Source organism: Scomber scombrus, chromosome 1, assembly GCF_963691925.1.
Source record: "Scomber scombrus chromosome 1, fScoSco1.1, whole genome shotgun sequence".
Classification (NCBI taxonomy): Eukaryota; Metazoa; Chordata; class Actinopteri; order Scombriformes; family Scombridae; genus Scomber; species Scomber scombrus.
The window spans coordinates 8,424,998-8,442,279 of NC_084970.1; the positions used below are offsets into that span (position 1 = coordinate 8,424,998).

Here is a 17,282-nt window from a genome sequence, read left to right on the forward strand (position 1 = left end):
CCTCTGGGGACCATGAATGTTGAAAGGCCTGGGTCTGGTGGGAAAGAGCTGCTGCCTGTACACACACAGGTTGGGGATAGTCTATTAAGAGCTAATTTGTAGGTGTGAGGTTTAACTGAGTCTATTGTTCTGCCAGCTGCAGTGTGAGAGCTGAGCATAGAGCTGCTTCTGTTGGAGAGCTGGCAATGAAAGATCTGCTTTATGCGTACTCAACTTCCTCTGGGAGGGAGAGAACACATGAGTTCATGTGTGTGTGTGTGTGTGTGTGTGTGTGTGTGTGTGTGTGTGTGTGTGTGTGTGTGTGTGTGTGTGTGTGTGTGTGTGTACATTCAGGGGAGAGAATGCATGTGTCCGCAGTGTATGTTGGTGTGTCTGTGCAAGTCACATGACCTTAGCTATAGCAATAAGGGAAGAAGTCAGTGGGGATTTAAAACTTAATTTTATATTTTGGGCTTTTAACATTCCACACATTATAATTGAGCATTTAAAGTCACAGTGTCTTATGTGTTTAAGTGTACACGGACATGACACATGCTCTACTGATTGTTACAGGGATCAATACCATGAGTTTCTACGGTATGCCAATTTCTCTACCCAGTACCTTTCAGTTTCTAATAAAATTGTCCAACTTAAAACTACAGTTCTGTATCTTGCAAAAGAAACCCTGTCTTTCTGAAGTTGTGGATTTAGCTGCTGTGTTCTTTCTCAGGACTCCAAGCCTGTGGACTTTACAGCACATTTGGTCAGTCTTTCCCACAGGATTTTGTGAGACTGTGGTGGGTGGACCTCAGACCCTCCAGGAGGGTCTGGGGTCATGCTCCCCCGGAAGAAAATGTTGTACATTTTAAAGATAAGCGCATCTATTTGGTGAACTTTGAGTGCAAAATTAAGAGGGAAGAGATCAATGAAGAACTTTGTGCTCTTGTAAACAATTTAATCATTAATACATTGGTTGTATACTGTAGATATATATGATAATGACACAGCAAATATAACTAACTATTATTAAGTGTTTTTCACAATAGTTAGTAAATATTCCTTTTTAAGGACAAAATGCCTTTTTGTGGCATACATGATACTAAACTGAATATGTTTGGATTTTGGACTGCTGATCAGACAAAATATGACATTTGAAGACATCACCATGTACTCTTAAGAAATGATAAGCATCTATTATAGCAATTTTCTGACATTGTGTTATGTTCACTACTTGTTTCTGTCAGAAAAGTGGACAATAAATGAATGCAATCAATTAGTCGATTGACAGAATATTAATCAGCTACTATTATGATAATCAAATAACCATTTTTTAAAGCTTTTTTGTGTGTCATACATGATAGTAAACTGAATATATTTGGATTTAGCAAAATGTGGAATTTGACACATTAGTGCAGTTTAAATGAAAAAGGACTGTTTAATTCCATTTCCAGTGTGTCACTAAACATGCGGCTGGTGTGAGGAACAAACCACACCGGGTGAAAGCAGAGGAGGCTGCACCGCTGTCTGGTCCAAAATGAGTCCAGCTGACTTTGCTGCACTCAGCAGCAGAACACATACATAAAATTGAGTCATTTGTTTCCAATACAGCTAAGTTTTGCTTAGATTAGAAAATTAAGACAAGATTATAATGTTTATAGCCAGCCATGCTGTTGACCTGCTTTGCTTGACAACAGAACATCTTGAACCGTTTTATAGTTTTTTTTCCCGAGATTGAATAAAAAACACTTGTGAAGCCAGCACTAGGATAAACGTATTGCTCTATCTTTCAGTAATTCCTTCTTTATCACTGAAATATGACATACTGAAGCTGCCAGCTTTGTGTTAACCTGTAGCCGCAGCATGCAGCCTCAGTGGGGCTCTGGTCTTGGCAGCTGAGAGAAAACAAACCTGAATCATTTCACATAAACAACTCACCTTCAGATAAACCTGACAACAATATTGCACACACCACGAGCTTCAACATCGCTCAAGCAGCGGCCCAAAACACAAGGTTAGAGATATTTTATGTTATGAGAAGTGTAAAAATATTTTTGGGTCATTATGAAACTGTGACAGGACAAATTAGACTGTGGGGGGCCACCACAGTGTGGGTTATTAATGGAAAACACCGTTTTCCCATTTCTCTCCATCTTAAGTGTCTTAACACTTAGCATCATATTCTAGCAGGCAGCTGATATTCTCTGAGCTGACTTTTACATTGTTGCTCACAACATAAAGGCCTACTATACAATTTACATTACCATGAGCTTGTTTCAAACACAGCAGAAACTGAGAGATACAAGTATTCCAATCTTAACTAAAGAGCGCCTTGCTTCAAACAGACTTCCAATAGCAGCAGAGTGACAGCTGGGACCACTGCTTGCTCTTCACCAGCAGCAGTGTTTTAAGCTGCCGGCTTAAAAAGATGCTTTGGCATCTCAGCCGCAGGGTGATGATAAATAAAAAGCCAAGGACTGACTGACAAAATAGCTACTTCATATATACTATATAATCCCTATAGAGTAGTTGCAGGGGCAAACACAACATATTCTTGCTGTTCCACTTGAGTATACTCAATGTTTCAGCTGCAGCCTGTCGAGATTTGCTGAGTTCACTGCTATAAATCAAATATGATGGTCTTTTTAGATTTACTTATTGATCACACAGAGAAAGTCAAAAAGAGCTATGTTTTGGGGGGGTTTTGGGTTTCATTTTTTATATTTGATGTTTTTTTAAATTATATTATTCTAGTCAATAGCTGCCTCCAGAGTTTCCTATCAATCTGCCTGTCTTAAAAGAGCACAGTTATAATTTAGGTTCATCAGTCTAGGACACCTCAACAATTATTTGCACGAAAATCAGTGTAGAGGTGTCCTAGACTGATGACACAAGCCCAGTTTCTCTAACCTGGAGATGATGGTTTCCCACCAAACCCCGGCTACAAAGACAAAAAAAACAACCAGTAGGGGGGTCAAACCTTTCTGAAAATGCTGTCATATCCCGGCTCCGCACCCAGGAAGCTTTCTATGTCACTGCCGGAGTCTCTGTGACTGGTGGGACAACTGGTGGCACGGCCGGTCCTACTGGGCAACGTTGGAGACTGTGAGGAACCTGAAAGACACAACAGCAAAGAGTTAATGCTGAAAAATATTTAAAATACAGAAGAAGGAGGAGTATTGTTAAGTAGAAAGTTGTTTGACTTGGGCTATAAAGAAAAATCTTGACATTTTAATCAACAAACATTCTGTTACAATGTGATTAAAGTCACAAATTCCATTATATTTTCTCAACGAGAGCTTTCGGCTGTTAAAGTGAAAAACACCATGTTTTCCGAAATAATGTGTTTTCATTTCCCCGCTCTCAAACACAAGCAGGTCTGTTAGGCATCAGTAAAAAAGACTTCTGGGAATCCGAGAAGGTGTGAAAAGCCTGGTGGATCAATGACCGACTGTCCTTACTAAAGCGTTCTGTGTTGAGCTGCGAAGGAAAACAACTGCTGTTTGTGTCTTTAAAAGGTCTGAGTACAGGACTGAGATTCTCACTGAGAGGAAATGACAACTGAAAATGCTGTCAATGCCAACTGGACTGTGATATTTACAAAGACTCTGCTGTATTTTGTATTAGCTTTACACTCAAAAGTAATCTTCAGTCTTCAATCTTCAGTTCCCACTTGTTTGATCGGCTACACTGATGTTTACGGTCTTCCCCACCTGTGTCATAGCCCGCATGTATCACATTCAATAACTTCAAGGAAGAAAAGCAACATTTCTCTTGCCGTCAACCTCAGACCAACTGCTCACCAAGTCCCAGAGCCTTGAGCCATATTTGGGTTTACACACACACAATATCTGGGCCTTTTTTTCCAAGCTCCCCTCATTAAAATAACAACCAATCTGTCCTAAATTCTGCACACAACACAACAATTCTTATGCAACAGCACTGTGGCTCGGCAGTTTTCTGTACATGTAAGGCCATGAAGATAATATCCCAGGCCAACCTAAAAGAGGAAGACTGTACCCGATGTATTACAGTAGGCTTACTTTAGCCGGCTGCCAAGAACAACTGGATGAGATCATTCACCAAGCTTGTTATTTTGCATCATTTCTGGTGTCTATTTCTGCCCAAAAGGAGGAAGTTGTCCTTTATCCCTTAGGAACATTTTTCATTCCCTGCACTCATGTGAGCAGGCGGAAGTTCCTTTTGTGTGCAAACCAGTGTTTATCCAGAAGGACTTGAATCCTGGGTGAAAATATCTACATTTTATAATATATTGTATGCGGGAATAAATATGGCAGACAGTAAATGCAGCTGTCTGGCTCTACTGTAGCGAGTTGGCTCTCTAGGAATTCTGAGGCTGAAGATTCAGCTCCAGTCAGCTGCTGTGAGGAAGAGGCCATCAGAGGATCGGGAGATGGGGACAAGAGGTTGCAGTGGGAGTGGCCGACCGCTGAGCCAGTCATTACAGCAAGTGGCTACACTCTAATAACAAGCGAGCAAATGGAGTCACAATCACTGCTTTCCTGTGACTAAGTACATGACAGCGAACCACCGACCACTCACACATACAATCGCATGAGCACGTAGACGCGTTTGAAGTGGTGGTGCATCAGTTGGGGGGGGCTTCCCCAGGTTGACTCATTCAGACCTGATTGATTGACTCAGTGTCCAACATAACATTTTTTTCCCTACAGGCCCACTTGGCCAGTCGATCAGAATTTTACTGACCTCTTGTATATTTGAAAAATAACTCTAAATGACTATTCATTGTATACCTAATATGTACAACAGTACAGTTCCCTTTATATTCAGTTGTTTTCCTTTAGTTATGAATATGCAATGTTGATATATTACACTTATATATGCAAAACATAAAATTAGGAACTTATTGAATCAGTAAATGCTTCGTGTATAAATGCAGCTTTCAGAGATTCAAACAGAATGTATGATAATAAATGTATTTCCAGTCAGTATGGATGACCTTTATAATAAACTCTTGTTTCAAGAACTGAGACAATGCTGTGAGATGAGATGTGCTCATTAAGAGGAAAACTAAAGGTGACCGTGCCTTTGCTGCCCTAGCACCCAGACTTGGGAACAATCTCCCCCCTCACATTAGATCAGCTGAGTGTGTTGACTGTTGTTGACATGAACTTTAAGGGCATGCTCTGTGTGCTGACTGGTTCCAGTGTATCCGTATGTATTTTTAATTTCTTTTTTTCCTGTTCCGTTTCCTTCTCTTTTTGTCTTGTTCTCTTTTTTTCTTTCTGTGCTCATATTGATGTAAAGCACTTTGCAACCTGTGTTTAAAACTGGTGCTGTATAAATAAAGTCTTATTTACTTACTTACTAGAGACAGAAAATGATGGCATTTGTTTGTGTGCGCGTGTTCACTCCAAGCTCCTTCTGTCTACAGCCACCTGTCCACTACAGACATGGAGCTGAACTGTGATGAATGAATGAAAAGGAGAAATGCAGAGGAGGAGAATGAAACAGAAAGACGAGCGTCCATCTCCACTGTTAATCATCTGTTGGGTGTTTGATGGTTATTTGTGCTTTATAACGTTACCGACTTGACAGCTTATCTTTCTTATTCACTTGCTTTGCTCTCTACCGCTGCTCGCTGTCCTCGTTTGACCACGGCTGCTCTCTCTGTCTCCCTTCTTCTCTTGTCTTTCTTAGAATGAGTCAGGAAGCGGACAGGAAAGCTCAACTTTACTTTTAAGGTTATCAAATGAAGAGAAATGTCCTCCCCTTGTCCAGAACTGTACACATATGACTCTGATTGACAACTCACCCTGCATAAACTTTTACTGGACCTGAGCCAGCAGTTATGTCTGACTCTCTACTGTAGTATTTGATTAGAATGAAAACTTGTATCACATTCATCCATTTTTGCACAGTTGTGAGAGCTGCTGCCAATTTCTAATTACACAGCTTGAAAGAGCAGAGAAGCTAAGTAATATTCAAATTTGAGTCATTATATAATCAGAGGAGCCAGCAGTTAAAAACTTAAAGGAAATTAATGGCTAAATATTCAGATCCAACACTACAGAGCTGCTCATTTATTCTGCAGCTCTAACACAACTACAAATATCAAAGGATGCTGAACACTTTCCGTGGATGAGGAGATGCACACTGAGCTGTGAACAGCAGGATGTGACCGTCACCTCATCATGACACCCCAAAACCAACAAGGTGTGTGACACATTCATTGCAAACATGAAAATGACACTGACCTTTGACCCCGACTGCTGTAGCAGAGCTTAACCTTAAACAAGGTGGTTTTGGAAGTTGATTCAAAAACTTCTGACCTTTGTTTTTTTTTATATTTAGAGGTCACAAGCCTATCATGAAGTGCATATGTGAAATGTGTGCGTGTGTATGTGTGTGTGATGATGTGTCTGTGTGGTGTGAGGGAGTGGCAAGTGGTAGCAGAAGTGGTTGTGGGGTTTTTTTTTCAAAGACTCCTCCTCTTCACACCTGTCCACCAAAACTAGCAGGGGGTTGTGAGCTTTGACAGCTGTCTTCCTCCCTCTCTTTCAAACAGACCCCTACACACACACACACACACACACACACACACACACACACACACACACACACACACACACACACACACACACACACACACACACACACACACACACACACACACACACACACACACACACACACACACACACACACACACACACACAGAGAGAAAAAGCACAGAGAACAGGTGTAAAGCCCACTGATGAGCCTATGGGTGGCTGAAGTTGCCGGTTGAATATGAATAGATCAATCAAATATTTCTTCCAAATTGTTACATTCTTTGGGGGGTATTTTCAATTATGTTAAAAATCTAAGTAAATTCAGGAGCTGCTAGATGATTGTGGCAAAGAAGACATGATCCAAACAAATCATCCAACCTGGCAATGAATGTGGTAAAAAAAACAAAAAAACAACGGACAAGATAAAGTATCCATCGGGCCTCCGTGTCTCAAAACACTCCTCTCTGCACAGGACTGTTGGTCGAGATAAGTCACGAGTGGGAGTACCTGAAGTTGTTTCCTTAAGTGCAGATTTTACCATCACTTACAGATAAAACCTCATTTATTTTTCCTTATACAATTGTATTTCTTTGTCCTGTGTCTTCTGAGGGCATGAAATGTAAAATTTGCGCAAGATGCTTCATGCAGCTGACTGTTTGCAGATAGCAGATTTTTAAGTGACAGCAGTCGACCCCAGAAAGCTGAGAAACCACTGGAGGCTGACCACACTGAAAGCATGTTGAGGTAGCAACACGTTGAGCTGCTGCACCACGCAGTTTTTTGGTTGAAGTCTTCCAAGTAGTACAGTGGTTTGTTGTTTATTTTGTTGTAACTAGGTGAACTGAAACAGATCATATCGACTATCACTCTACTGTTTCATCCATCTACTGTTCAATCTGCTAGTGTGAGCAAGGTTTACATCCATTTACTGATTTCATTATTTAAGCGTCAGGGGAAAAAATTAATGTGAGTAAAGAAAAGTCACTACACATTTGTCTTGAGGCTTCGGTAATCTATTGTCTTCCTAAGACATCTGTCCCCTGTACACATTTAAGAAAGTAACACCAAAACCTTCATTTTGATTCATTTAAATGAACCATGTACTCCTGTGTCTCACTGTACACCCAGCATGTCTCCTCTTATGTAAATAAGGGTTACTGGATTTAAAAGAACCAAACAGGGCTCAGCTTCACCCATGATCATGTAAATTCAACAGCATGCAACAACACAAACACAGCAAATGACCACAAGTAACAAGGCAAGTGAACAAATGACAGTCTTCCAACAACAACCAGTAATATTATGGGATGCTGATCCAGAACCATTCTATACCACCAACAATTCACACGTCTTGTACACATGTGACGTGCAGGTGTTTCTCTTTGAGCATGTCAAATGAAATGTATCTATTTAGGTTTACTAGCATTATATTGTATATGTCTAAAGCACTTAATATTCTATATGTTATGATTTGCTTTTGATATTGAAAAATGCATTACAACAATATGGTGAAACACTGACTGAGGTCTCAACCCTGACCATGACCTAGGTGGATCTGTCAATTTTTCTGACTTATGATATCAACAGAACAAAGTCAACATGTAAATTCCTACCTCACTAGTCACTAACTCACTGCCTGGATGGTTGTGGCTCATGTAGAACGGGTCAAGTGGTTTGATCCCTGAATCTTCTTATCCACATGTTGAATGTCCTTGGGCAATATACTCATTCCCAAGTTGTTCCCGATGGGTGTGCCAACACTTTGCATGATAGCTTGTGTGTGAGTGCATGCATGACTGTGATTGTGAATGGGTGAATGAGCAGCAGAGCACAAACACTGTAAAGCACTTTGAATAAAAGTGCTACAATCCATTCCGCAACCAAGCATCGTTTGGAGGTTGAGAAATGGCTCCCTTCACTGATGCACTATTCCTCACATGGTCAAAGCCTAGCAGGGTACTTAGTGGTGAACAATAAATTGAGACGTTTGTCATTTGTCATCATTTTGTCACACTGACAGCTCTACTTTCACGTAAAGGAGGAATGGGCACATTCACATACACATTTGTTCCCATTGTGGGACATTCTGAGGGCACTGCACACCACTACGTATATTTTATACTTTAATTAGAATCCAGACTTTTAAGTGAGAGAGCGTAGAGTAAATAAAGTGAATGAAGGACTAAGTTCAAACACAAGTGTTAAGAGTTCCTGGTGGATTAGAGGTTTATCAGACAGTCCATCAGTTTTCCTGCCTGGGCTGCTGTTGCTACCTGCTGTTGTTAACCTAACTAAATAAATACTCACAGAGAGAAAGAGAGAGAGAGGCTGAAAGGCTTGGATGAGTTTAGTGAAGGAAGACAGTGAGATATTTCCACCAAATAGGAAGTGATGCCAACTTTGTCCTAGCCGCTACAGAGGAAACCCCACCTTCACCCACCCTTCCATTACTTCCGTTTGACGCTCCTGTTCTGTCCTTCGACCGTGTAACTTTCTCTTTCCATTTTTTTGTGTTTCCCTTTTCTCCCACTTTATTTCGTCATCTTATCCATTCAGGCCTGTTTTTCTCTCTTTCTCCATCTGACAGACTGATGTTCCATCTGTTTTCTAGCACAGATAAAAGGCAGTTTGTTCTCAGCCTGATCCAGCTCATCGATCTGTTGGTCTTTCGTCTTTATTGAGACTGGTCTCTCTGCAGACTGACTCATCTTACAGAGGTCAAAGAGTCCTTGTTTTTCTCCTTATTGTTGTGGCTGTTGCCCACACAAAAATCATGTGTCAACATCTACTGTTTTTCAGATTGAGATTTAACTCCTGCCTCAGCTGTATTAAATTAAAACGAGGACTGAGGTAAACACTACCTATACATCCTCATTTGCAACATTGCAACAGCATGCTAAAGTTAAAAATATGCTCAAAGCATTGCTGTGGCTTCAAAGAGCTGCTAGCAAGACTGTGGGCTCTAGTCCTTGTTAACCACTGGATCACATTTTTAACGACGACCATGAAACAGATAATGAAATAAAAGTCCTGCAAACTACTGTCAGCTGAATTGCTGTTGAGCTAATCCCACACCTCTAACCACCAGGTTTCACTCGTATGTCTCACTGTATCTATGAGCAACCACTGAGACTACCATACCTTTGTTACACGGAACGGCTCACTGGCTAAAAAAACCTCAAGGGTCAGCTGATGCAAAAAGCTGTTTCATATCAGTCTGCATTGGCTAATTGCATACATGCAAGCACACATTACTGATGGATTACTTTGTAAGGTGAACTTTATTCTCATTATTGATTATTTCATTATTTTATGTTATTTTGGCAGTGTTTTCTTACTGAAACTGTGCGGCCTGGATCTGGTTTCATGTCTCACCACTACCTTAAACATGACCCCACCAAGACTGTTTTAACACTGGGGTCTGGTTTTCCCCGCTTACTCATAAACCCCAAAACTCATCCCACTAGTCTAGACCCCAAATGTTCATTTATAAAAAATCCTGAAAGTTACCAGAAAGAACCGTATCTGACTGTAGTTATCTCTATCTTTGTACTGTAATAGTCATCCAAACTCAAAATAATCAGTTATCACTCACAATATGTTGCTCTGTTTCAGCACATAATGGTCTAAGTGTCATTTCAGAGACTTAGACTGTAGGGTGAAATATTTAATACTTGATATTGTTTGACATGAAACTGGTTAAATAGTCAAAGATATTTAATATTAGCAGGAAAAAGTACAATCAGAGGCTATTAGGCTCAGAAAATACTAGTATCTGGTTACAAACTCTCATATTGGTCAAAGTCTCTACTTTTTCAGACAAACTAAACGATGTCTGATGATCTCAATTTCCTCTTTTGAACGGAGAAGCAGACATAGAGGCTGTTAAGCTGTTTTTACATTACTGAATCCAACAAGACAAAGCTGTTGTCCAACTGCTGAGGTTTAAAGCGTGTGTGCGAGCGGCACTGTACAACATCATTCTTTCAACCAGACGGTCACCGAGAAAAAACCTAAATTTGGCCCACTTCGACACGTTTGTCATTGATGGGAAAGTAATCTTGCAGCACAGCTTCCAGCTAAACACATAAATCATTGCGAGTTTTTAAAAAAATAGAGCGAAGAAACATGCACAAGAGAAATAATTCACAATACATGAGCAATATCAACTTCCTGAAACGTCCAAACTAAAAAGCGATTTGACTAACCAGTAATGTCAGCAGCAAACAGCGACTCTTACCTGAGTGTTGAGTGTTGAAAGGCTGATGGAAAGACGCCTCTGTGTCTCGGTGGATCTACAAAGAAACAGGAAGACACTGAATCAGCCTCAGCAACATGTGATCATCACCCACAAAGAAATAATGATGCAGACGAGCGTGGCAGTTAGGAAGTGTTACTCGGTACACAGGATGGGAGGCAACAGTAAGACACCCTTTATAACAGCAGGCTTAAGAGTATTCATCGGATATAGCAACTCCATCTCCTAGAGGAACTGTTTGGAGAGATCTAACTTTGGTCTGTTTTCAGCCGTCAGAACTCACAGCCACACTGACACCAACTCAAACGCTCGCGCACACACTGCCTGTCAGATATCTGTGGTTGGCTGTAAACACACAAGGCTGGGGCTCTGCTTCCTCTGTGGTCTGGGTGTCTATACAACAGCTGTGTGTGTGTGTGTGTGTGTGTGTGTGTGTGTGTGTGTGTGTGTGTGTGTGTGTGTGTGTGTGTGTGTGTGTGTGTGTGTGTGTGTGAGTGTGTGAGTGTGAGAGCTGGTTTTAGCTACAAAAGCCACATGCAGCCCCCTCCTCGCAGGCAACACAAAAGCTTCAACAGTTTGGCTGAATCTGTGCAGAACTGACTGACAGCTCTGAATGCAAAGCTAACAGAGACTCAGAGAAGCTCATTGTGTTTTAATGAACTCGCATCAATGAGATGCAGATGAAGATGATGAGCTTTGACTTTGAATGTGTCACTCATACAAACCCAGTAAACTAAAAACAGATTAATAATCGAAGGAAAGAATGCCTGCCTGCCTGCCTGTATGTATGTATGTATGTTTTGTCTTTCATGTCTCTTGACAACCGTTCATCCCGTTGGTTTCACATTTGGCAGGTGTGTTGCTGAGAGATGTGCGGTGTGGAGTGTGAAGTGGAAAAATACATAAAAACACCCCTTAAACGACGTTGTTTCTGCAGAGCATCTGATCAACTTCAGCTCAAAACTGTAGCGTCTGCCAACAGCCTGCATATGAGGCATTTAGGGAATATGGGTAAATTGTGGAGTCTACCAACAGCATGCATGTGAGGCGTTTAGGGAATATGGGTAAATTGTGGAGTCTACCAACAGCATGCATGTGAGGCGTTTAGGGAGCATAGGTAAATTGCATTGTCTGCCTTTAGGTGACGGGCACTGGGTGTGCCAACACTTTGCATGATAGCTTGTGTGTGAGTGCATGCATGACTGTGATTGTGAATGGGTGAATGAGCAGCAGAGCACAAACACTGTAAAGCACTTTGAATAAAAGTGCTACAATCCATTCCGCAACCAAGCATCGTTTGGAGGTTGAGAAATGGCTCCCTTCACTGATGGCCCATCCCAGACACATTTTGAATTGGCACTGCATTAGTCTATTAATAAAATTCGATTGACAGACCAATTTTTTTCAGTAGAGACCCCCATTAGAAAAACTTTTTTTTTTTAAGGGGTCAAGGGATTCCTTAACTGAGCTGAAGCTGCTGTGATGGACAGTCGACGCTTCCTCATCTAAGACGTGTGATCCGCTCTCCTAGCCATCTTCAATGGTTTACATCATCCTTCTGCTTTGCTTTCTTCCTTCCTTCCCATTTAAATCCTTACCCGGTTAAACCCAGGTTAAGCCTGGCTCAGATAAGCAGGCTTTAGCATGGCCCTTTAAACTTGGCTGTGTGAGATTTGCACAAAGGAACTTCCAGATGCTGTTCATCAGTCACACCACACTGACATGTTGTCCTTCATTCATTCATTCATTAATACAATTAACTGTGTTTCTGCTACAAGTCGATGTTTACTCTTCTGGCTGAATGTGACCAGGGAGCAAACCAGCTGAGATAAGACAACACTGAAGAAAGAAACTAATGATTTTGCATTGTCTACAACTACAAAAAAGTAAAAAAAATGCTCTTCTCAGTTACTCTGAGTCTAAGAAAACATGTTTAAATTGCTTGTTTGTCTCTTTTTTCAGTCTGAAACAAATTCAAAGATATTCAAATTATTAACTGAGAAAAGCAACAAATCCTGACATTTCAAAAGGTGGAATGAGTCTTTTTTTGTATTTTAGCCAAGTTAGCGAGTGGCAGGGCTGTAGGGATGACTGATGTCTCAATTACTATTGTACACTACTATTGTGGTACAGTGCATCTAATGGTAACAGTTATGTTACACACAACACTGACATGGTCCCAATAAACATATTACTACTACTCCTGGACAGATTGACATGGCTGGTTCCCAGATGATATATCCTAATGACTTTGATGATCCACTGCCTTGAAGAGCTGTTGGCAATTGTTCATCAATTATCTTAAAAAATGCCAAAATGAATTCCCTGATTACAGACTAATGCTAATCAGCTACGACCAGAACACTTTTAACAATAGAAGCTGATCAACAGGACTAAAAACTCTGCAGTATTTGGTCACATGGAAAACAGTTAGAAGGTTAAGGACTTAAGACAAAAGAGAATGAATGAGTGCCAAAACATCGACAAGGTCGCTCCTCCCAGAATGCTGTGAGGGTGCGGGGGCTGAGCTCAGTTTTGAAGCAGCTAACTCTCAACTGTCCCAGAGCAGGCTATTGACAAGCCTGTCGAGAACGAGACAAACACTGAGCTCTGTTGTCCAGGCCAGGGAGTGGTACTTGTAAGTGTCTGTGTGTGTGTGTGTGTGTGTGTGTGTGTGTGTGTGTGTGTGTGTGTGTGTGTGTGTGTGTGTGTGTGTGTGTGTGTGTGTGTGTGTGTGTGTGTGTATATGTGTGTATGTGCGTTTGAAAGTACCCAGTGTGACCATACACTTCTGCATTCCTGCAAACACAGTGACAGCCACTTACATACCAACTGGCACCATGTGCACGCGTCTACATTGGGCAACAGTATCGCACGAGAGCGCACACATTACAAACACTTGCTTATGCACCTTTTGTTTTTTTTTGGCTCATTAAGCCTCTCATGCACACACACACACACACACACACACACACACACACACACACACACACACACACACACACACACACACACACACACACACACACACACACACACACACACACACACACACAGATGAATGCACACACAGGCTTTTTTTTCTCACAGCTGTGCTCAGATATCAAACACAGCCCGCTGAGAGAGAACAAACACGCTGACGAGGAAAGATTAGCTGGTCACAGAGGGCGCCAGTACACACACATGCACACACAGACACACACACATACACATACACAGTAAATGCATGCACAGGTTCTGCTCTAAAAGTTCAATGATTGCCAGTGATTGCAACTAATTACAAAAGGCTACATAGCTTGACCTTAGTGGAGAACTCTGACAGCAAATCATCAAACAGAAATGAAGGATCCTGAATCAAATTCCAGATTAGAGCCAAAGTAAAGGAAACATTAGATTGGAGTGTTTTAATAGACTGTTTATCCACAGCGAGTCGCCAGAACTGATTGACTGTATTTGTTAACTCCATTGATGGGATGTGACGCAGATATTTGTCCTAGGGAGCAGACATACTGTATGTGGAAGTACTGTAGCTGCTTGTAATGCAAGTTATTTTTACTGTGTGTGTGTTTCCTTTTTAACAGTGAGCTGCAGTTCATATTATTAGGTGAAAGGATGAAGGGTGACCACATGACAGAAAAATGGCAGGATAATGCTCATTTTGGATAAAAGAGGACACTTTTCCAACTTCTTACTACTTCTTACTACTACACTATTTGAACTTATGTCTCTGCACACATCCTTTCAACACCTCGGATACCCTAAAAAACAAATAGAAAGAAAAGATCCTTGCATATTATAAAACACTAAAGCTTATTTTTCTCGAGTGAAGCACAACGGATGAAGAGAAACAGTAGGGGAGAATCAATAGAGATGAGGTGGTAAATATGTTTTGTGCAATACAAACCAATAGACACAAAGAGGTGACATTCATCCAGTTATTTAAACGGTCAACCAACCCCACATTCATCAAACAAGCGTTCCAGCCGGTTAGCAGGCCTGCAACCCGGTCAGCTAGCCAGCCAGCCAGCTAGCCAGCCAGCCAGCCAGCCAGGCAGCGAGGAACTGATCCCCCCTCTGAAAGCTGGCAGCTCAGATTCAAAACAGCCCAGTGCATATTTGTAGCGTCGGGGGAATCTAAACTGTACCCAGTAAAAACACATCTGGTTTAAAAATAAAAAGGCCGGCTTGGTGTGTGTGTGTGTGTGTGTGTGTGTGTGTGTGTGTGTGTGTGTGTGTGTGTGTGTGTGTGTGTGTGTGTGTGTGTGTGTGTGTGTTTATGTGTATGCTGGGGCAGGCAGGGCTTGGACCGCTGCCTTGTTTCTAAACAGGCAGGCAGCCAGAGAGGCTCAGCAGCACTAAAGGATGCCATGGCTGACTGAATGACTGTTTCCAGCCAGGTACTGTATGTATACACGTTTGATCCCTGAGGGCGGCAGGCGGCAGACCGGGAGTGTGAAGGCTATACTCTGTCGCATCTTGAATGTGCACGAAATCTGACTCACCAACAGGATAAGAGCGAACAAATTACCTTCCAGGAAATTACTTCTAAACTGGATTTGTTTTGAGTTTGTTACACATTTTAACACCCATTATCTGGTGCTACCCTACTCCTACCTTTAATAAAATCATCTTGTCTAACCTCCCTTCAAAGAGAGCAAGTGAAAGCAGACAAGGATAGAGTCTTTTTAACCACCACGTTGATTCTCCTACACAGGGTGACTTCCTTTAGGGTTAGCACTCTCTGGTAATGAATCACTGACATTATAAGCAACTGACAGCAATGTGGTCACAGGTCAGAGGTCAAGGATCCAAGATGACAGAAATGTGCAATAAAAGTGCCCCAGAAAGGAAAGGAAGATATGTTATTTTCCTGTTTTCTAGGGGGTGGTCTATCTGCAGTGACACATGTGCTCAAATACATTGTAGTGAAATGTCAGTTAGTATAACGGCTTATTCACAGTTAGTGTACTTGGTAAGTGACGCGATGATGTGTTTTGTGACTGCGGGCCAGCAGAGACGCTGGGATGTGAAACGTTCGTTGGAATGAAATCATTTGGCCAAATGCCTGTTTCCATCTGAGGTCAGAGAAAACCGTTAGCCCAGCGTTGCCTTTTTCCCACACCATCATATCTCTCACTCTCATTTTCTCTCTTTTACACTCTCTCTCTCTCTCTCTCTCTCATCCTCGCTATTTCACCCTGCGGGTAAAAAGAGAAGCTGACATCAAGAACAAGTTTAGAAAGTGACAATGGACCAAAGAGTGGTGTCATATATAGCAGAGCGATCCACTTCATAGACCTCCCCCTCTGCTCTGCCTTCTGGATACACAGTGATAGCGATTAATCTATCTATCAGGCTTTCAGTCTGTTTATATCATAGTTAAGAGTCATCAGGCAATAGGAAATTACTCAGTTTTGAGTCATTAGCAAAGTTTGAATCAAATCTGTGTAGTCTTGTCTGGTTAATGATTGTTAGCCAATACTTCAGTCTGAATTCTTTGAGTTTAGTCACTTTTATAGTTTAGATTTTTTAAACATATTGTACTACTCCCAGAACTATACTTTTTTTTATTATAGTTCAATGACTTTCACTCATGTTTAGCTACATTTCTCAAGGGAAAAAGGAGAGGATGCTGCACCATTGGTGAATAGGAGGAACTAAAGTTTAAAAACATTAGGAAAATAACCAGGAAATATGAGATGTGACACTGTTTCTTTATCATCTGATCCATCTATCAACAAGACCAACGCTACCTTGATACTAAGAATCTGGGCTAAAGAAGGTTGATCATTATTGAATATGAACTTCTTATGATTGCGTTTAACCCAGAGCACTTTAACCAACAATCAACAGGGATAATTGCTGCCTTAAAGCCAAAAGGCTTCTATATATGTAGTGTAGTGAAATTGCCATTTGAGCTTTTAATAGCGCAACTTTCAAGTTCTATAAAGATCCATTTAGAAAGATCACATTAAATTCAAGCAGTTTGACATTTATGGTACAGTAACAGGACCTTAGAGAGAGAACAAAGTCCCGACACTGCTTTATGAAAAGACATTTTAAAAACACCAGTGGACTTTATAATCAGTTTTTAGCTTTATAGTTTTTCTAACACAATACTAACTACCTGCTCTACCCTGACCAGATAGCCCCCGCAAGACCTTAAACTGTCTGTGCCTCGTTAAGTTTCACGCGAAGTTATTCCACAGAGATGCATTGAGCGCAGGCATCTGTCGTGGTATCGCATACAGCATAACCCATGCAGCGTACATCCAGAAACCACACTCCGCCCCGGGATAATCAGCACTGTGTGTCTGGAGGGCCACTATCAACAACCATGCAATCATCTCCCATGGTGCAACACAGCAAAACCCGTCACAACATCCCTGGCAGATGACTACCGGTTTCGCCGAAGCATGTTGAAGCACTTTGTGACAGTTATGATTATGTTTTACTTTTTCAAGATGGCTTGTAAGAAGAGGGGAGATCAGGCCTCAGCCCTCGAACCCTTT

The 17,282-nt window shown here is 41.4% G+C and overlaps 1 protein-coding gene across 1 annotated transcript in view; it reads right to left on the bottom strand.

The window, feature by feature from the left end:
* LOC133981105 (A-kinase anchor protein 13) overlaps window positions 1-17,282 on the bottom strand; it is a 106,421-nt gene that overhangs the window by 39,539 nt on the left and 49,600 nt on the right. The window contains 2 exon segments of the mRNA XM_062419993.1: window positions 2,957-3,090; window positions 10,753-10,807. Of these exon segments, the coding sequence (XP_062275977.1) occupies window positions 2,957-3,090; window positions 10,753-10,807 (189 nt within the window).